This window comes from Mytilus edulis, chromosome 2, assembly GCF_963676685.1.
Source record: "Mytilus edulis chromosome 2, xbMytEdul2.2, whole genome shotgun sequence".
Taxonomy (NCBI): Eukaryota; Metazoa; Mollusca; class Bivalvia; order Mytilida; family Mytilidae; genus Mytilus; species Mytilus edulis.
The window spans coordinates 77,874,412-77,897,743 of record NC_092345.1 but is presented as its reverse complement, the minus strand read 5'-3'; the positions used below and the strand labels follow the sequence as shown (position 1 = coordinate 77,897,743).

At 29.3% G+C, this 23,332-nt stretch overlaps 1 protein-coding gene across 15 annotated transcripts in view; it reads right to left on the bottom strand.

Annotated features, from left to right (window-relative positions):
• Positions 1 to 23,332, bottom strand: part of LOC139513040 (microtubule-associated protein 2-like) — a 117,373-nt gene that overhangs the window by 30,343 nt on the left and 63,698 nt on the right. For 5 of the 15 annotated variants that reach the window (XM_071301132.1, XM_071301128.1, XM_071301129.1 and 2 more), the window contains 12 exons: positions 21,023 to 21,114; positions 17,856 to 17,937; positions 17,249 to 17,328; positions 16,926 to 17,024; positions 14,441 to 14,530; positions 13,347 to 13,436; positions 11,434 to 11,523; positions 10,578 to 10,667; positions 10,016 to 10,105; positions 9,379 to 9,480; positions 6,085 to 6,180; positions 1,808 to 1,903 (listed from right to left, as the gene is read on the bottom strand). In XM_071301132.1, the coding sequence (XP_071157233.1) occupies positions 1,808 to 1,903; positions 6,085 to 6,180; positions 9,379 to 9,480; positions 10,016 to 10,105; positions 10,578 to 10,667; positions 11,434 to 11,523; positions 13,347 to 13,436; positions 14,441 to 14,530; positions 16,926 to 17,024; positions 17,249 to 17,328; positions 17,856 to 17,937; positions 21,023 to 21,114 (1,097 nt within the window). Of the gene's footprint in view, positions 1 to 1,807; positions 1,904 to 6,084; positions 6,181 to 9,378; positions 9,481 to 10,015; positions 10,106 to 10,577; positions 10,668 to 11,433; positions 11,524 to 13,346; positions 13,437 to 14,440; positions 14,531 to 15,037; positions 15,107 to 16,925; positions 17,025 to 17,248; positions 17,329 to 17,855; positions 17,938 to 21,022; positions 21,115 to 23,332 lie in introns of those variants that run through there. The other 10 variants (XM_071301141.1, XM_071301139.1, XM_071301140.1 and 7 more) reach the window with 6 other exon arrangements.

The window sequence follows — 23,332 nt, the reverse complement described above, 5'->3', positions numbered from 1 at the left end:
TTGTGTCACTTTCCCTTTCAATTTTTGTTCCTTTTTTTAATTTAAGTGAAATAATTCTCTGCCACAGTTCACAGGATTAGAATGATCACATATAACCCCATAGGTCTTCGTGACATATCTTGGTTCTTTGAATAGTATTAATTTACATTTAACTACAATTAAGTTTAACCGTTTTTGTGAAAGCATTGTAAAAATAAATTCTTTTTACTGCACAATAAATTCTGAATACATAAAATAACAGATCAATTTTCACAGGTTTATTTAATAGAATAAGCATGTATGAAAGGAATCATACAAGGAGATCTAAGCACTGTGACCCGCAGGGTTAAACATACTCCATAAATTTTTACTTATAGTTTTAAATACTGATATAGTTGTCAAGGCTAAAATTAAATGCTTTTAAACTTCTGTGTATATTCAATTTGAATTTTATTGAATATTCGAGTGCAGTATCAACTCAGATATTGAATTCATTATTTTGCATAGTCATTCAGACTGTAAAACTTCATAATGTATATAGCAACCAATAAGCAAAATCATCAACACACTTTCTCAAACGAGAGAAGGTTCAACAAAATATGACGACAATTCAATTACTCATGTAACACACTACAGATGAACAAATAACTATGTACGCACTTTCTTTTTACACACTTGAAAACAAATTTGAAACTCAATTTTTATAAAACAAGAGGCCTCTTTGAGCCTGAATCGCTAACCTATTAAAATATATTTTGTATTGCTGATCAATTTTGCTGTTATCTATTCATCATAGAATAAAATACAACAAGGGAGATTTAATGTTTAAGTGTATAAAAATAATAATAAATTCACCTCTTTTTAATGATCTAATTTTACACAATATTCTCTGAGATTGTCAAGTAACTGAAATTTATTCATATAAAAAAGAAGATGTGGTATGATTGCCAATGAGACAACTATCCACAAAAGACCAAAATGACATACACATTAACAACTATAGGTCACCATACAGCCTTCAACAATGAGCACTGCCCATACCGCATAGTCAGCTATAAAAGGCCCCGATAAGACAATGTAAAACAATTCAAACAAGAAAACTAACTCATGTTCAGGGACAAGAACAAAAACCCACATACCTATTTATTGATTGATTAGTTTTACAAGCCACTTTCAACACTATTGTGCTATTTCGTGGCAGTCAGGATTTTATTGGTGGAGGAAGCCACATACTTTATACTAGATACCCTAGCCAACATTCTAGTAAAATTTGGTCAAGTTTTTTCCAGATCTTTTTTTTTCAAAGAGTATAGAACAATGACAAAAGTCAAATGACAGCTATAGCTTCTTTGCAATGTCAGCTGAAAAGGTATTATAGGATTGTAAATTTTACAAATATGTAGACCAATACCAATACTACACCAACTATGACAACCAATGATATGCTAATTTTGTGATACAGATACCTCAAAATGAACCCAAGAAAACCTATGCATTTTGATGCTACAAGTATATGTGATCTAATGTCTTGCCCATTGTACATTTTATTGTTCATATATTCAGTTTCCTTGAGAGTGTATTCTAACTTTATTGTACCTACATTCCTAACTTAACCACCATGGTCTTTCTGTCTTATTTACCGTCACACACCAGGCTCTTTTTCTTTGTCTCCCTCAACAATATGGTAAATTGGTTGGTCCTTCCTATTTCTAGACACTGGTTTCCTGTCTTACCAAACTTCCTGTGCAATGGTATTCTGTATTACTTACCTACCTCTACAAGCCATAATCTATAATCTATCATCACATATCTTAGTTACCTCCCTTACCTTTTTATCACCTCCTAATGGTTTATGGTCCATGTTGTCTTTAGAACCAACTTTAGACTGTGCTTTCTCTTTAAAACTCAATTTCTGTGATTCTATCTGTAAGCAAACATTTTGTTTTTAAAGGGAAGATGGCTATCCATTTAGAGAAACTACAACTGAACCTGCTGAATGACACACACAAACCAAAAGGTAACTGATTGATTGATTGATTGATTTTTGGTGTTTAAATGCCACTTTTAAGCACCGCATTTAGGCTCTTTTGTGGTGGCCAGTTATTATTGGTGGAGGAAGCCAGAGTGCCCAGAGAAAACAACAGACCTTCGATAGGAAAACTGACAATCCTAGTGAATTAAAATTGGAGTCGAGTGCACCCGCACAAGTGGGGTCTGAACTCAAAACCGCATTGTTGACTGGCTAGTGATTACAGTAGTAACTACTCAGACCACTCTGCCATAGAGGCCCCATAAAAGGCAACTGAAGGTCAACAAATGGTCTATAACTATACATAAGTGTCTATACAATATTACAAGCTCTAAATCATCATCAGTGAGGAAAGAATATATCTAGCAGAGACATTGAAAGATCTAATATCAATATTAAATTATACCATTCCCTCAAGGATTAAGAAATAACTAAAACCAACCACTGATGAGGTTCCATTCATTATTTTATTTGTATATTGTGTGAGGACATATATATCCTTTTGTTGTTTTTCATTTCTTTCAAATATAGTTGTAAGATATCTATGAGTAAGAGTTTTGAATGTCCATTTGGTATCTACCAAATCTTATGAAAACAAAAATAGAAGTAATTTCTAAGGAAATGAAAAAATGGGAAAAAAACAATTCCAACTAAATTGTTGCAAACAAAGGGTCCAAAATGGAAAGCCTCGCCTGAAGTGCTAATAATTTTAAATGCATGTAGAGAAATATACAAGAAATGGCAGAGTGTTGGAAAAACAAAAGATCATGTCTTAGCAATTGAGTTAAAGAAGGAAAAAAAGAAGTTAAGAAGCAAACTTAGAGCAGAGCAAGCAGTGGACAGACAAAAACTTTATCAGCAAATAATAGACAATCCCAACACACAGCTATTTTACAGGCTAATAAACAGAGGTAGAAATAACAACCGTACAACAACAAATTGCCTCAAAATCAATGGTGAATATATGTTCCTACCAGAAGAGCAAAGAAAAGGTTTTGCACAGTACTATGAAGACCTAAGCATACCAAAAGAAGAACGGTACGATTGTAACTATCTGAATTTATGCAAAGTTAGACAAAGCTGCATACAAGAGGCCTTACAGGAATGTACAGATATCCCAGAATTGTTTTCAGAATCAGAAATAGAGAAAGCGATAGATTGTCTTAACACCAAAAAGAGTCCGGATGAATACGGACTCACAGCAGAACATCTAAAAAATGCAAAAGAAACTATAACACCAGCTTTAAAATCAATATTTAACAACATCTTATTATATAGGAAAGTTCCAACCTCATTCAAATCTGGTATACTCACTCCAGTGCTCAAAAAAGATAAAGATTCCACTGAATTAGGCAATTATAGAGGCATAACAGTTACACCAGTTACAGGAAAAACATTTGAGTACTCATTCCTAACCAAGCTGAATTTAGAATCTAAAACAGACCTCCAGTTTGGCTTTACGAAAGGTTTATCACCAATAATGGCAAGTCTAATTATATCAGAAGCCAGGTATGAGGAAAAAAAAGGATCCGAAAATTTCTTTATTAATATTTTGGACGTGAAATCTGCATTTGATGTAGTTCAGCATTACATTCTTATGGACAAGATGATAGATCAGGATATACATCCAGTATATTGGAAGATACTTACAGAACTCTATAATGACTTGACATCAAAAGTGAAATGGCTAGACGGTATCAGTACCCCATTCAACATCAAACAAGGTGTAAGACAAGGAGGAATACTGTCCACTCATCTTTACAAAGTTTTTGTCCAGGACTTGCTTGTGGAATTAGAAGAAAATGCTCTTGGATATCACCTAGGAAATATATATGCAGGCACTCCAACATGTGCTGATGACATAGCATTTATCTCTAACAATGAAAATGAGCTTCAGATAATGTTAAATGTCCTCAGCAGATATGCCAATGAACATCATTATACCATACATCCAATGAAAACACAAATTATTGATTGCTCAAAGACAAAAAGCAACTTTAAGTGGAATCTAGGTGGAAATGAAATAAATATAGCAGAATCAGGTGTACATTTAGGTATTATAAGAGCTGAAAAGAATGAATGCCAAGTCAATATACAAGAAAGAATACAAATTGCGAGAAGGACGAAATATGCTCTAATGGGGTCAGGAGTCCATGGAACAAATGGTTTAGATCCTCCAACATCATACAGTATCTATAAAACATATGTTGTACCAAGGCTTATATATGGACTGGAAGTATTACCCATGACAAAGGCTAATATTGAGCAACTTGAAAAATTCCACAGGAAAAATCTCAGGCATATACAATCCCTACCAGAAAGAACATCTGACGCAGCAGTCTTACTTTTAATAGGAGCCTTACCGATAGAGGCAGAAATACACAAAAGATGTCTATCTCTCCTTTTATCTCTGTTAAACTGTGGAAATGATAAAATACATCAAATACTAACCAGACAAGTAACTACAAATTTTGACAACAATAAGAGCTTTTTTACAAGAATAAGGAAAATACTAGAAATGTATGGGCTACCAAGCATCACCCAATTACAAAATAACATACCAAAGAAAAAGCATTGGAAAAATTCTATCAAGACAAAAGTGGATAAATTTTGGAATGAAAAGATCTTAGCTGATGCAGAAAACAAATCAAGCCTAGCATTCCTTAATACAAGCAATCTAGAACCAAACAAACCACATCATGTCTGGAATATTAAACAACTTCCACGATTCGAACTACGAAAGGCAATCATAAAAGCAAGAGTAATGACTGGGACGTATATACTACAAGTGGATAAACACAAATTCACACATTACAATGTGGAAGCAACTTGTCAACTTTGTTACAGTGGTAATGAGGATGTGACACATTTCCTAACAACTTGTCCAATACTAAGTACAACAAGAGAAAAGTACTTCTCAGAAATAAGAGAAACCATCACCCATGAGATTACTGCAGAAAATTGGAACAATGTCTTTAAAAACAAGGCAGCAATCTCTCAATTAATAGTAGACTGTACAAAATATAAAGAAGTACTCGACAACTCTAATAAATTATTGAAAGTGATTGAGAACAAAACAAGAAACTTGATCTTTCAGCTACATATGGACAGATTGAAAATTCTGGAAAAAAAGAATGAATAAGAATAGACAGGATGATAAGTATATGAGTAATTCCATAATAAACAGTATTCATGGATCAGGACAATATGAGGAAATTCAGTCAACAGAATATAGTGCCTTAATATGATACAAATAGACATTAAGCCCAGCACCGAGTCTGAAATATGATAAATAAAGTATATAATGCAAAAAATATATAAATGTACATAATTTACAAACAAAGAAAAGAAACAATATTAAGTACATATATTTTAAAATCTATTTTAATCTCATTTAAAAATCACTACTGATGCCAAATTATTTTATTTTATTTTATAATTACTGCAATATTTGAATAAAGTGAATATAAGACATATATATGTTAAAGGAAATATCTTCACAGTCAACATCCCAAACCACCATATTTAAAAAAATAAATAAATTATCTTTTATTGTTTTAAATCACCCAATCCATTAGGTATTTTACATTAGTATGAAATTGCTACTTAATATATTACAACGTATTTTACCAGTTTTTAGCGCATTTGATCATATATTACTTAATTTTATCGTTTAACATTAAATGGTTTGCTTTTATTCTAAACTTATATAAAGCAATAATAACAGATTTTTAACCTAAACATGAGATAAGATAGTTTTAAAAAAAAACCACCCAAGTCCCTGTATATATGCCATGTAAAAAAAAACCCAACAACTTTCTTTTTTTTTTTATATGCATGTGCTGTACATATTTTTAACGTGTTTACAAATTTTAATACGACATTAAGGGTATATACTCCATTCGGAGGTGCTCCTACTTAAAGGAGGCTAATACACAGAAGAAGAAGAAGAATGTTATATTCATGCACCATTATCCCTTTTTTACTTGAATTAATGTAAACTTGAGGTTTTTTTTATTTGTCATGTTTCTCAGCTGCAGAATTCTCTGGAAATCTTGCATCTAATATATATGTACCTTCTTATCTCCGCCACCAGCTTTGTGGTTCATGTGATCTTTAGAACCAACTTTGGACTGTGCCTTATCTTTAAAGTCTAACTTCTTATTTTCAATCTAAAATAAGATAAATATATTTATGTAGGAGAATTCTATAAAATAGGACTGGCTACCCCTGAATCTTGTTTGTCTTTTATCTGAAATCAATGGAAACAAATTGTGAAATCTGATGAGAAGATGATCACATGCTTGATAATATGAATAAAAGTATGATTTCAAAATGAAACTCCATAACATGCAACTGACAAGACGTTTTAATAAAAAAAAATTACAGCTATAAAACAAAGGCTTGTTAAACAGTTAATAAATCAGTTGCAGTTGAAAATCAATGGTACAAACGAGGAAAATCATTTATAAACTGTCACCAAAGAAGAACGTAAGTCTTTTTCGCACAAATATGATTCCTTATATAATGTTTAATCAATTCATTTGTTAAAAATAGCTATGAAATAGTTATACAATTAACTTATATCTTAAAGAATAGAATTCTAAATACACAAACACTCTCACACACACAAACTTAGCAGTAGCACACCCATCACCTGCATGGATAATTTATAGTTAGCAGAATATATATTTTTATTACCTAAATTAGCTAAGGTAGATAAAGGGAGATAATTCAAATTAAAAACAGCATAAAAAAATCATACTGTGATACATATTAGGCAAACTTTTTCTGGTACAGTGTATATGAAAGTCCAAGTTAAAACCATAAAATATAGCCATCAAGTAAAGACAAACTGAACAAAACTATATTTTTTTTATATACCTAACTCTTATCTTCTTGTATAAAAAGAACAGTTTTTGAGACGTTTCAGCCATTGGCCTTCTTTAGTTCTTAATTTTTCCTCACAACTACATGGCTGACATTACATTTGTATTTTCTTTTTTAATCAGTTAACATCTGTTAAAGTTCTGATTAAAATAAAAAAGAAAAAGAAAATACAAATATAATGTCAGCAATGAAGTTGTGAGGAAAAATAAAGAACTGAAGAAGGCCAATGGCAGAAACGTCTCAAAAACTGGTTTATTGATAAAAGAATATGAAGTATGTTCCCTATTGGAATTTTGAAACCAAGGATAACTCTTATCTTCCATCTAAGCATTTACTAGTGCTTCTTTCAAGTTCCAAAAAGGTCATAGTACTTGAGCAGAGTGAATGTCACTTAAAGTATGTAATAAACAAGTCACATAGAGGGGCTATATCACCTGAAAGAGTGTTAAAAACGGAGTATTCAACCCTTTTCAACACAATAAAAAAAACATTAATTACTGTGACATGTGACCATTAAATGTCTGTTCCCAGCAATCATTATAGAGAGTGTTGGGAAGCATTTAAACAAGAATTTGTCCCAAGTACACAGATGCCCCATCTGCACTATCATTTTCTATTTTTCAAGTTGATTATAGGACTTCAACTTCATCAAAAACTACCTCGACCAAAAACTTTAACCTGAAGCTGAACAGATGAATGGACGCACAGACCAGAAAACATTTAAGGAATGACTAATATTTTTTTTGTCTATTCGAAATAACATAAAAAAATGTGGTGCACACTGAATAATGCACGTAGCGGGTTTTTTAAAGTGTGCACCACATTTTTTAAAGTTATTTCGAATAGACAGAAAAAATGTTACAGTCATTTCTTATAATTTAATTATAAATTCCATTTTAAACCAAAGAAAACCATGAAAAAACGTTGATGACGTCATGGTCACATGACTAAATTATGTCTATGAGCTGATAAACTAAACAATGTCAGCCAATCAGAAGAAGCATTACCTCCAAAATAAATTATAATGCCAATTAATGGGGCATAAAAACTCCTTAAACTCCCCCCCCCCCAAAAACAAAATAAATAAAAAAATATCCAATATGTTTATAAATAATAAATTACAAAACTTTGATGTCTGTTTGAAAATTGTATGTTTATAGAAAATGTAGATGAGACCCAGGAGTAAAATTATGTATCTTCCTTGTTTAAGTAAACTGATGCTCATAACAATATCAATTAGTTGTGTGTAAGTATACATTAGACATTAGTTGTGTGCAACTATACATTAGAAAAACAACATTCAAAGCTTCTTTTTGTAAACAAAAAATTAAGCCAGGTTTAAACAATACGTGAGGTATGGAAGTTCACCAAAAACCATATTTTGTGTTAAAAAAAAAGAAAACACAAATTCAAATAAAACAAACAAACAAACAAAAACAAAATATCCATAAAGCAATATAGGTATTTATCTTCTTTCCCATCAAATCATGTTGTAATTATGGGAAATCAAAATACTTCATATCCATTTTAATAAATAATTTGAGTCATCAAATATAGACATTATTAAACCACGCAATCAGCTAAGCTTTCATTGTGTTATTATTTCAAGTAGTTTATTCATTTGTATCATATTTTTTGAAGAATTCACACACAAAATGGTTAATTCAATATTATCAAAAATATTAAAATTTCTAAAAATGTCTTATTTCTTGTAAATTAGTATCATCTGAGATATATATTTTTTTTCTGAAGGACATAAAAAATACACTGAGATTTATTCATGAACCAAAGAATCTATAATTTATGCCAAAGTGGAGTCCATATAATTGCAATCACAATTTTTGATTTTATGTTTAGATACATTTTTGTAATTCTCATTCAGGAAAATTGAAGAAAAATCTTTATTCTTTTTATCAATTATTAGATCGATTAGTTTTGATTTTTGGTCTTTTAACGCCACTTAAAAGCACAGCTTTTGAGCTATTTCGTCGGGGTCAGTTTTTATTGGTGGAGGAAGCTGGAGTGCTGGTGAAAACCACTGACCTTCAATAGGGAAAATGAAAATCCTAGTCAATTAAGATTGGATTAGAGTGCACCTGCACAAGTGCGGTTCAAACTCACAACCTCAGTGTTGACTGGCTAGTGATTACAGTCAAACGACTTAGGCCACTCAGCCACTGAGGACACTTATCAATTATAGTATTACTACCATAACTGATTGAACTCTTTTAAAACCATTCATTAAAATGAACTGAATTAATTTTTTCCAAAATCTTAATATTAATTTTATTATATTAAACTGATTATATATTATTCCAAATATAAAAATGAAGATGTGGTATGATTGCCAATGAGACAACTATCCACAAAAGACCAAAATGACAACCTATTTCCATTAAATTAAACAAGGCGTGTTCCCATCATGTACTGGTATATGTGCTGACACATCAACTGTTCCTCAACCTTCAAACAATAAATACCGGAAATGGAAATCTGTGTGTCCCTCCCCTAGCAGTATATTGAGCATTTTCTAATGAGTTCACTTTAGAATGTACATTCCATGATAATTTCTCTTCATGAATCTACTCAAATACAATTTCAGTAATGTATTATATTTATAATTTCAAGGGAGATAATTACAAAATATATTAATTTAGACATATGTTTTTTGGACATTTCAGCCAGATTTTTGTATATATGAAGTATAAATAGAAAACTTGTTTGTAAAGATTAAAAAACAATACAACTTTCAAAGTTAAAAAAAAAGAAGATTTGATGTGTTTTTCTTCAAAAATTAATATTAAATTTGATATCTTATAATCAGCCCCTGTTTCTTTATCATATGCTTTAAAAGGGCATGTAATTTATTATTTCACTCATAGTTTGCATTTTACCCTGTGAGTTTAAATTTTTGTGTATGTGTGATTGTCTGGGTATTCTGAGTTATTCATTTCTCTATTGCAACACAAAGTACTTGTAGTCAATTTTTCCTAAATATCACAAAATTATCAGAGACAGCTAGAGTGTACAAGTTTAAAACAAATAAAAGATTTTACTGAAAACTTAAACTGGAAATGAAGTATTTTTTATATGATTACTGTAAAATAAACCTCCTACTTTAACATTCCCGCCTCCTGGGGAATAATGTGCATTTTCTAATGAGTCTACTTTAGAATGGGTATTCCAATTTATAGGATGATGTTCTATCTGTTAAAATAAAATATATATAAAATCAAAAAAATTATTCATTCTTTATACTGAATTATCACTTAGATCGAGTCACAATTAATTTAAACTCCTTATTGAAAGAAAATGAATAATTATATCATTTTGAAAATAGTAACATTGATAAGTTAGATAAATTTAATAAAAATTTCTAAATCTAAAATTCTTAACTTAATACATTTTAGATATCATTTAATTAAATCCAATAACTTTGGCAAGCCAATCAAGTTGTATTAGTTAAAAAATCCAACATTGTGTAAAGTCAGCAAATAATTTGACAGTAAAACAAATTGAAGATGCATTGTGAAAGGCATGAATATGTATAATATAATACAACAGTCAAAACTCAACCAAATAACTATTATTTATCTCTAAAAATCTGTGTTTTATCTGTTTTTTATATGTGCGGGTATGTTTTTTGTTACATAAAACACCAAGGTGATCATGACCTTACTTGAAAATGACCGCCCCCTGGTACATAACCAGTGTTTTCCAAGGAATTAACTTGAGGTTCTGCTTTCCATTTTAATTTCTCTGTCTTAATCTATTTCAAAACAAAACAGACATTTTGTTGAAAATAATATACTTATGGTATTCAAACCCTATTTCACATAATATTTTTAATACATTTGATTTAGATGTGAAAATCTTGGGCTCACAACAATACTTTAGCTCAAAGCTTTTCAATGTCTTTACAAAAAAACTTAAAAAAAGAACTGCATAAAATTAAACAAAAAATATATAGTGAGGCAAATAATTGCTGGCCCTCATTAAATAAATTTTAAAACTGATTTTATCATAAAAATATACAATGTATTTACTAAAATCTAAATACCAACAACCAATTGATTCTTTTTTTTCAACCATGTAATTTTTCTATTTATTTTATTTTGCTTTTACCATAATTTCAAAGATAATTTAAAGTTTCAAAGTATATCTAAAAAAAATCTAATGACCTTATGTTGTTTTTCTATAAAAAAAAAATAAATAAATTGGTTCAACTAATCATTGTCAATAAAGATTTTCAACAGAAATAAAATATTACTTGATATTCAGTTTTTAGAAAAAAAATATGTTAAATAAAATGTGTTTCATAAATATCAAAATCTGAAATAAGAGTTAAACTATATGACATCATATATACCAAATATAAATGTTCTTGCTTTATAAAAAACAAATAATAATTTAAAACATAGTTTACATGTAAAAGAAAATGTAATTAAAGTGCAAGAATCTTGATCTCTCTACTGACACTCTAAATGCACACTGAAATGTGATTAATGAAAACACTCAAGTGATAATGATCATACATGAACATTACCGCCACCTGGTACATAACCAGTATTGTCCATAGAACCAATTCTAGGTTCAGCCTTCCAATTTATTGGATCATTTGTGATCTGTTGAAAGAAAATCATAACTAAATAATAGTGAATATGAATAAAAATATTATAAACTTAAAAACAAAATTGCTTATAGTAAAATGCATAATGAACTGAACCATGCATTTTCTAAAATATCAATAAATGAAAGTATAGAAAAATATGTAGCATTTGTTATTCTGTAAAAAAAAAACCACCAAAAATGCCCATGGGCATTTTAAATTCATGATTATCCAAGTTCATTTCTAACCATCTTTTAAGCTGATGAAAAATCACAATTGTTGTTTAAAACTCTTCTGTATTTCTCAACAAATCTTCATTCTTCCCATAAAAGGCATGCATTCTAATTTAAATAGTCTATTTTCCTTTCTTGACTGTCTCAAATAATAACAGATAATAGTCAATACATGGTACCGGTACTTGAAACAAATTAATATTTAACTATAAAATCTATAAATCAAAAGAGTTGTTATTGGAAATATTCTTTTAATATTAAAATTTTATATTTTATTGTCTTTCGTTACATAGAATGTGGATTTAAAGGAGTAAAAAAAATCACATTTGTGCTTTAGCAAAATAGCATTGTTGATAAGGCTTTAAAAAAAAAGAAATATTTATTTCACAGTACTCTGCTCCATAGCCAGTTGTGTTCAATAAATCAGTTCTTGTTAAAATATCAAGAAGGTATAATATCTGACAAAAACAAGAATGTGTCCATAGTACACAGATGTCCCACTTGCACTATCATTTTCTATATGTTCATTGGACCATAAAATTGAGATAAAAACTCTAATTTGGCATTTAAATTATAATTAGAAAGATCATATCATAGGGAACATGTGTACTAAGTTTCAAGTTGATTGGACTTCAACTTCATCAAAAACTACCTTGACCAAAAACTTTAATCTGAAGCGGGACGGACAAACAGACGGACGAACAAAAGGAGGCACAGAAAAGAAACATAATGCCCCTCTACTATTGTAGGAGGGGCATAAAAATCACTTTGTCTATCCAAAACAATGAGTATGACATTTAAAAATTTGCCTCTTAAGCTTATACTTTATTGTGTACAGCTTGTTCAGGGTATGTGAACTGGGAACTAAAAAAAATCTCAAATAAAGACAAAATTATCTGATAACAAAAAAAATCAAAGACGAATCTTCAATAATAAAGCAAGGTGTAAAATCTCAAATTAAATACCTTAATATATAACTAAGAATAAGAAAATAATCGGTACTTTTCCAGCAAGCGGTTATAATCTCTAACATGTAATTCTCCTCACCTTGATTATAAATATCATGCAAAATAAAGTTAATAAACACCTACACAAGGCAATACATAAACATCAGTTTAACTTGTTGAATCAGTTGTTATTAAAGCATCTTCCTTACAATTTTTTTCAGCAAGTTTGCTTACTGCTAGATATCTAGAAAATGAAATTATTTGAGCTAATATTAAATGTTTTTTAGCAATATTGTCTATTTTGCTTTAGATGTTTTTCCTTTTTTAAAGTGTATTAATTGAATACTGTAACTTTAGATATTATTGCAAGGTGGGTTTTTTTTCATGCAAATAAATTATAATGAAATGGGAGAGTGTGGCAATATTGAATCTGAATTTGCATTCTGATATCTAATGTATATAACTGTTTGCATATTTTTCATTAAATCACAATAAGTTATCTAGCCTTTTTGTCCATTTTCTAAACATTGCAATAACATCTTACTTTACATTTACTTGGCAAATATTCCTTTTTTTGTTGTCAAATTTGAATAAATTCAACAAGTAAAACTTTTAAAACATTAATGAAGCACAACGGCATGTGAAACATGAAGTCATACTTTAACATGACCGCCTCCAGGTGAATGAGATGCATTATCAAGTGATCCCACTTTGGACTGGCCATTCCACGTTAATTTCTCAGTCTGAATCTAAAATGAAGCAAAAACAAACAACAACTACATTAATAAACAAAATATTCAGCAACAGATAAGCAGCTTGTATGTATATATATATTTCTCAACATTTTGAAGGCATTAAGCACAAAATATTACGTTTTTTGTCTTAAATTTCAAGTCTTTGTAACATAATTAATAGGCAGATAAGCTAATTTTTGTACAAAGTTTTCAAAGACTAGGTACAAATATCAGCAAATAATTAAACTTTTCTTTAAGGATGTTTGCTCCTCTACTTTTTGAATTTTTGCCAGATTTTCGGAATCCTCTGGTTTTATCCATGTATTAACTTTTTAAAAATTTGCCCACTAACCCCTAATTTTCTTTTCATATTTTTATAACATATAATTTAAAAAGCCATATTTAAAAATCTTATGAAATCCTTGTTATTTTTCATTGTTTTGTAAACAAAAAAGGTGCCAATGTTAAGTGAAAGAAAAATCTAGAGAGAATTATTTCCCGCCAAATTTTCAACTGTTTATATCTCGAAATCAAGCACACGGACCCTCCATTTTTTTCTGCTTTTTTAGTTTCTTTATTTATATACTTTCAATTTATAACAGTCTTTTAAAAAGCTTGTTATTTTTAAACAGAGTAGCGAACATCCTTAATTCTTGAATAGCACTTTTAAAACCAACAAAAACTGCCAAATGTCATAAGCCAAATAGTTCAAATTAATAGAAAGTCTTCCTTTATCAAATAAAATCCTTGCCTACTTTTCATGCAAAGTTGTTTAGTTTCCAGCAACTGAAGCCATGCATGCATTTATTTTCAATCTTTATTATTTTATAATTAACTCCCCTTGATAGTTTAGAAGAAATATACAACATCCAACCCGGTACACAATGGAATACATATCACAGACAGGACTACTCAGGTGGCATTAAACTGGGTTTTTGGACAAATTGGAACTTGTCAGACATTTATGAACAAAGAATAATATGACAAAAACTTACACATTTCTGTACATTTAGACTTACTTTGACGTTACCGCCACGTGGTGAGTAAGTGGCATTTTTTAGTGAACCAACTTTTGATTCTGCTTTCCATTCTAACTTCTGGGAAACAATCTGAAATGTCAAAATAAACATGCACAAGAAAAACAGGATTTTAAAATCAAGCAGCACTAAATAAATGTAAATAAATAAGCTGCACAAACCTAGTCGAAAGTTTTTTGGTGAATAAAAACTGTCAATTTTTTTACAAAGCAATTGGAAAGTTCTAAGACTTGAATCCTCTTTATGTATGCAAAAAGTTACATCAATTTTTTCATGTTTGGATTACTGATTTAACATGGCTATTTAATTAGTATAGTCATTAACATTTTATATTAAAATCAAAGAGTAAATCAAATGTGTCCATGAATATGTTACCATGGATATATCTTATCTTAGGGAATCCAGAAAATTGCAAGATCAACAAGCTTCCTGATTTGATATTTAAGGAAAGAATGAAAGACAAAATTAAGGCACTAATACTCCTTTTTTCTTAAAATGATTTTAAAACTGTTAACACAGATATATGTCTCGCCTTGTTGTAATTTTGATAATGCAAATGTTGAAATTAAAATAGCAATACTTTTACATGTAAGTTTAGCAAATATTCAAAGTCAATGAACAATGACTGAAGTTACATGGGGAAACAATCTCCATGGAATGAGATGTGCCAATGCTAATACAACTGCATACCAAATACCATTATTTTATCATAAGGTGTTCCCTTTAAACAAACCTAAATACAAACATTAATTTTAATTTTTTTTTAGTTTTCAAAAAAATGCAATATGCAAATATTTATATGATGATTTTAAATTGATGACAATCACATAATGTTGAGAAGTAGGCACCTGAAGGAAAGTTATAGGTATTTTGCATCCTTGATATAGCTATAGGGTCCCCTTGAAAGGGATATCTTCAAAATGTGCAATGTTTTATTAAAGCTCTACTATGTAAAGTAGCAAAACCATGCTTATCTATCTATACTATATGTCATGCTTGTTCTTGACATGTTTTTATTTGTTGTAGGTTTTTTGTTCCTCTTCAGCAAAGAATGGCACAGGATAGGAGACATAATATTATCTATCATGCTATGGCTGTGACGATGATGTAATTTATTTGTATAAAGCCTTACTTATGACAGAATTTTATGTGAAAAGTTTTAAAGATCAAAGTTTCATATGATACTATATAAACTTACCAGTATTCATGATCCATAAAAAATTCATACAAGATAACTTATGGCCTAATTTATAACACTATAAGCAAGAACCATATTTGATAGACATGGACCCACTAAAAACTCTGAATTACATGCTGCGGACTTGGAACTTGCACATAGTGTGGCTAGGTAAAACATGACTGCTAGTGCTCAACCCTTCCCTAAACTGGGGCAGTGGCGTAAAAAAACAACATAAGAACAAACTGTCAAAAACAGCTGCAAATGGATCAAATCAATAGATCTTAACCAAGCACAAAAAAAAACAGAAACATAAAACAATAGACACAAAGCACCAATATAAGAGTACTCACAGTTTTTGGAAGCTAATTCAAAGCCAATTATAACACATAAATAAATCATGTTCTTTCTAATTAAAGTATTGAATAGTACACATCCAACAGATTTGATGTAAAGAAGTAATTAACAATCTGAGAATGGCATGACCTTGAGCAATGTCATACTATAAGAAATCAGTATTGGCAAGATATGGGATCATGAGTACTCACAACATGACATATACACCAATATTGATTTAATAATGTTTTTATTTTCAAAAACTTAATCCATGTTAGTATCAATTAAACAATACTGAAACATTTTCCTTTAATGATACATTGACAACCATAAAGTAGAAGACTATTCAAAAGATCAATGAGTTTGCATGGATCATATCTAAAATTAAAGGCTCTCTAAACAACATCACTGTAAAGATATGGATGTGATATCCTGTTTTAAATAATAATTCTACAGATACAGCCAATTTTTCTAACCAAATCTTTGTGTTGAGATCAAATCTTCCCTACATAATAGGACCTTCCCATACACCAAATATAGTTGACATATTACTTTCAGTATATGAGAAAGGACTCTTTTTTATTATTTTGAATTGTTTATTGTTTTATAATGTCTAGGTCTTTTATTACTGACCATACTGTATGATTGTTGCTCAGTGTTGAAGACTGCAGGATCACTCATAATTACTTACATCCAAGTCATTTGGTCTATAGAAGATAGTTATCGCATTCAAAATCACACCACATCTCTTTATTCTCATTTTAATAAAATATCATAACTGAATGTGTATAGTAACATAATGGTCAGATAATTCAAATATAAAACAGAATACATCAACTTATCATTATTGTCTAATAATTCAACACTAATTTCAATCTGGTCCTTCTAGTCCAAACCTACTAAACCCTGTGTACCAACAGAATGGTAGACAAAAGTAAACGCAATGTGTCTTACCTTTTTATCTCCCCCTGCAGGTTTATGAGTAAGATGATCCTTTGATCCTATCTTACTGCTTACTTTGGAGAAATCTTGCTTGTGGCTCTGTATTTTAACCTAGAATGAAAAAATGGAACAAATATAGAAAGTATGTTTATACAAGAGAGGTAGAAATAACTCGTAATCTATCATATCAGTATCATTACCAATTTATGTTCCCATTATAAAAACTAGAACCCCTAAATTCCCTGTGACATCATAATTATTTGGACTTAACATTAGGCTTTAGAAATAACTAATTAATAACGGTTCTGTTTACACATTAGAACTGTAAGTGTTACCTGTCCTCCACCAGGTGAATACTTGGTGTTGTCAAGGGAACCAATCTTTGACTGAGTTGTTTTTGTCGGTGTTGGTTTTCCTGTAAATAATAATTTAGTATTATTATTTTTGTCAAGTATTCTTTATATTCATGTATATTTCAATTTAAACAAAAGTTAAACAATAAATATAGATTGAGGCATGACAATGAATAAAAGGTGTTTAAAATATCAAACATCTGATCATCTATCTATCTTTCAAAAATAGGTAACAATAAAATAAGGAATTATTGACATCTTAAATGTTTCAACTGATGCTTGTTACTATATACACCCTAATACTATTCCTCTGCCATTTCTGGACATCTTAAAGGTTCCTGTAAAATTTAGATGTCATAAAGAAAATATTTTATACCATAACAAAATAGTGATTGTTGTATAACCTCAATAGTTCAAGAGGCGCAGATTTCCAAATAGCAATAAGGTCTATTGTATGTATTTCTGTCTATTGTTGAGGATTTTTTGCTTACCTCTATAGTCTATACTTTTCTTTTAATTATTTTTGTCATTGAATTGTTTTCTCATTGATATATATTCCAAATCTATTTCTATTCTATATAAATATTACCTGCTGTTTTTCTGGGACTTCCTTCAGATTTTGTAGGTAGACTTCTATTCATCGTTGGTATTGTTGACCTTTTAGCACTAGTCTGCAATATCAAAAAAATATAAGCATGATTGTTGTAAGCCTTCAAAAGCCAGTATTTTCAGCAAAATAAAAGAACAGAGTTCAAATGTCAAACAAATGGAAGTTTTTAACGACCCTGACTGGCTATACAGCCCTTGCACAGTTGTTTTCCGATGTCCCACACGTTGGACATATTTTATATTTTGTAAATCCAAGGGCATAACTCTTTTATATAAAGTCGATCAATTACTATTATGGATATTATCATTAATTTAGCTCATATTAACCTATAGTATAAGTTTTATAAAAATCTGACAAGATTAACCTGTGAGAGCGCTATAATGAGGAAATTGTCTATAAATTGAATATTTCCAAGGGGATTCATTGTTATTGGAGGATTTGCTGGGGAAAGGTTTGGTACAGGTGAACCAAGAATTTAAATGTTCAACAAATTGCAAGGGTTTTATAGGCTTGTATGCAGACTATGGCAAAAACCTTAAATCAAATATCAACGAGGATGCAAGTTTTCCTCAATCCACAAAAATTGGTATACACAAAAATAAATGAACCCACATCAAATATTTCCCCGGGAATAAAAGTAGGCAAATGTTAAATGAATCTATTGTACATGTAAATCATTACAGAAAGTAATAATCACGTCTAATCATGATACCTTTAAATTATTCATGTATGGAAATATTAGAATTTATTCAAATATCAATTACATAAGAAAGTCTTAACATCCTCCTTGACTTGAGTGATGTGTATTGAATTTATATCAAGTACATCCTAACAGGGTAGAGATGTTGACAAGTATATTTACTCTATTACAAGTATACCATTACCTAACAAGTAAAACATACTTGACAATTTACAATTTTCTTTCAAAAAAAAAAAAAAATTCTCTATGAACTGTTTACCAAGTTGTGGCTTATAGTCGCCTGATAAAAGTTACATGTATTAGTGTTTAAATTGATTAATTCTTCACAGTGGCTGCCTTTTCAATGCTGTCTTTCTTTTTTTTTTTATTATACAGCTAAACTTGCTTAGCCCATGTGAAGTCCATGTCAGTCATTTGAAGTTAGCCGAAGCCAGATTCAAAGGAGTTGAATTTATGACTTGCAAGATAATTATACATCATAGATAAATTGAGCTTATTTTTACAGTTTGAACAAAAAATGAGTTCTAATAGCAAAATATTAACTGTTTCATAACTGTTTAAGAAAAAAATCTTATTTTGATTTTTTTGTCAACTTCCTAGCAAATTACTATGAACCAAATCATGTAAATTTTATATTGAAATAGAATATTTAATTTTCCCCATTTTACCTATATTACACTTTATCAGAAGCCTTAAGTGACCGAAGAACATATAAACACCTGTAATAAATATTTAAATCAAAGGTGACAATTTAATGTTATATTCTGTAACATGGAAACTGATATACATTTACATAAATGTCGTCAATCAAAATGAGAAAATAAAAATATTTCAGGAAGTTTTCTTTATATTTCCTATTTTCTTTTTAATAAGTATCAGTGGTGACTTTTATCTGTTTTGAGTTTTTAAAAGCTTTAAATGATTCTATCCGTTTTTTTATACATTTTTTTTTGACATTTTAAACGGAACATTTATCGTTTAAGAATATGTAATGTAAACTCAGTGGGATAAGTTTTATTCCTGTTTTATCATGACTTTTACTATTTATACTATAACTCTTAATAGAAAAAAAATTTAAACTAATTATTCAAAAAGTGTCCAAACAAAGCACAAATTCAGATCAAATATTACTTCAGTTTGTAAATATACATGTATTGTATGCAAATTACTGGTGTTGTTTTTGTGTAAAAAGACAATGCAGTAACAATATTATAGTTAAGACAGCATACTTCTGGTCCATATGATGGTTTCCCTTAATTTAAGAGAGATATAACTAGCATCTCTAGCAGAGTTTTCTTGAATGACTAAAAAATGGAAATTAATAAAAGTTATAGGATAAACTTAGTCTTTTAATACCTTGACACAATAACTGTGTATCACATTAGATATAAGGATAGAAGTTCAATTTTGAAAATGCATCAAGACTTGAAGAATAAACCTTTTTCAATGTGAAAATACTTCTCCGATTGCTATTTCCCAGTTTAAGAAAAAAACATATATGGTATGTTAGACTTCAATGGTGGATATTTAATTAATTAAAAAAATAAACTGTATTTTTTTTAAGTAAGTTTTACCCCAATAATATATATATAAAAAAATGCATGTCTCTCAACTATCAATCTATAGCAAAAATGCAATACAATTTGACTTTTGAACTACAAATGTAATCTTTTTTCTTCATGAAAAGTAAACAAATGTTATTTTAAGAATTTCTCACCTTGAAAACAAAATATTGCTGGAGATAAAACTTTCCAAAATTTTGGTCACTGAAATTGTGTCAACAGGCTGAGGGTTGAATAACCTATTAAATGTCCAAATTTCTATATTTGAAGATTCTTTGTACTGTTATTAAATATCCAATAAGTTGCCATGTTTATATTTACATTTTCTCACCTGAACAGGTAGGTATAAAATCATTATTAACCAATTACCTAAGGGATGGAGATATTATCAGTGGTGTGGAGGGTTAAGAATAAAAATTTACGTCAATAAATTTTTAATATTAAAATTGGGGCAAAATTTCCCTTTCTTGATAGTAAAACTGAAAGATTTGTTCAGAGTTCTGTTTTTGAAGTGATTTTCAGTGAGTACTGATTATGAGTTACTGTAATAAAAAAAATATGTCAGCCTTTAAATGAAATTCATTTTTTGGTGTAATTTGGGACAGTCATTGGTACATTTCCATCTTTCAACATTAAAAAGATATATTATCTCTTTGTACTTAATCTACATGAAATAAATTCTTTGCTTGAATCATCTTATATTATTTATGGTAATTCCCATACCTATGGATTATATGTTGTTAAATTACTTTTCTTCTTCTAAAATATTTTTATGGTTTAATTTTCAATTCTTATTTTCATTGCAATAGTTTATTATCTAAAATTTCCAGTGTTTAATCCTTGTAAAATGTTGCTACAGATGAACGAGTAAAGTATACACATACGGATCTGGTCATTTTGTCATCTTGTGATTTGTTCTGGGTTTCTGTCTTTCTGGGTGATTTGTCCTCTTCTACACCACTGTCTGATGAAGCATCTGTAAAAATCATTAAAACCAAACATCTTTAATAGCAGTGATCAAAGGATTTGGGATTGATATATTCTAGACATCACTTTTCAATATTGTATTCAATAATCCCATGAATTAATTTGATAGAAAAATATGAAATTTAAATTACTTTTAATATAACTCAATAGAAAAACTTGAAAGTTAAAAAATAATCATAGCATACAGTTTATATATATCTAACCTGTACACAAGTTTCATCATTCAAATATAAATTTATATCTTTAATGTTTATGAAATATTTGTCACTAGACATGATTAGAATGTTATCTTACTAATCAATATTATGCTAACTAACTTTATAGGAATATAATATAATGAATTCAATACACATAATCATTTGATCAAACTCAAATACTCCAGAATAAAATGTTTAGCAATCAGTATAGCATACTGTTGTACATAACATATATTGCAGTGATGATAAAATCAAATGCATTTGTAATAATTATCTCCCCTTTCCCCTTTCTGCAGAATCTGTCTTTCAAATCAAAATTGTTCTTAATACATAATAATTCATAGAACCAAATACATAAAACGTGCAAAAATTAAAAACCAAAAAAATTAAAACACACAATACATGCAGTGCTGTAAGTGCTTGTTTTTTCTGCTTACAATATAAAGAATCAAAATGTAAGTTTTCTACAGATTTATAATAACAACTGACAGTTTTTAATCATTATTAAGCTCTATAAAATTGAAATATGATTGTTGACCACTTGCAAGAAAAGGTAATTCATACTGTAAATTCTAAATTAATAAATATTACTTTATATTTTATTTGGCGTAAAATAACATTAAAAGTTTATGTTACTAGTAATTATACATCTAAATGTTGTAGTTTTTAATCAGAATCTATTGTCACTGTTATATTTACTACAATTTGTACAGTTTAAACTGCATTAAAAGAGATACAAAAGATACCAGAGGGACATTAAACATCTATTAAATATCTGTGGTGCAAACACAAGCATTGATTTACAATACACCAATAATTAAGATTTTTTCACACACTGCATAAAATCATTCAAATTATACCTATATGTATATATCTAATGCAGGTGAATAAAAAATCAAACTGAAAAGAATCAAAAATTCATACAATGTCAGAGATATTTCAATAATTACACTCTTTCTTGTAAATTGAAAGTCTTTACTTTAATTAAAGCACAATTTGCTTCCTTGTACATGTGTTTTCTTCAAAACTTCTTGCTTTATTTTCAAATATGTAATTAAAAACCTAAACAAGTTAGTATGTTCATTTCCATGTTTTTCAAACTTCTCACCATTAAATTGATGTTTCTGAAAAGCAACTATCTAGAGTTACTTCCCTTTTATTGCTTTTCTAATGTTCATTCAATTTTTTTTTTTTAATTATAAGATTAATTTTTGTCAGAGGCATAATTTTTCTGTTAGTATATTTTAAAATTATTTAAAAACTAAGGTTCTTACTCCATCAGACAATGTGAAATGTATGTGGATTTGACATTTAAATCAAATTAGGTCTCTCTTGGTCATATAGCTTTTTTAGTTTTCAAGTTTTCAAGCATACATCTTTGTATGCCAAATACTATTTAACAAAATAGATATTTTTTTTATTTTTTGCTACTAAATAGATTGAACTTTAATCAGAGATTTTTTATTTCACAAAACATTTTGAAGAGAACAAGTCTGGCTACTTGGACCATATGTTGTTTATTGTCCTTTGCACATTCATTTTCTCCAACAAGTCAGTTGGATTGTGTGGTCAGTTGTTCTGCAGAATTTTTTTATTTTAACTAATTCAAGTATAAACGTAATTGTCTTCATCATCAATATTAAAGGGCACTAGCTACAAGATATATAAAAAATCTAAAGTTTGAATTTTTTCTGTTCATTCAATAATGAAAGTGAAATAGTGAAATACCAATTCGCTTTTTGCAGCCAAAAAGGTTCAATTTTGACAAATTATGCTAAGAAACATTGATAATTAGTTATTCACTTGCAAGTGAATGAGTCGACCTCTTTAAATCCGTATTCATATGAACTTCAATTTAATCCCTAGCTAGAGATTGACAACGCATGCATTGTACGTGTACTGGTTATTTAAAGAAAAAGAATGTCAGCAATGAAAGTGAAACTACGGTAAATCATTTGATTACTAATTCAATGCACATAAAATCATTATTATACGATAAAAAACACTGAG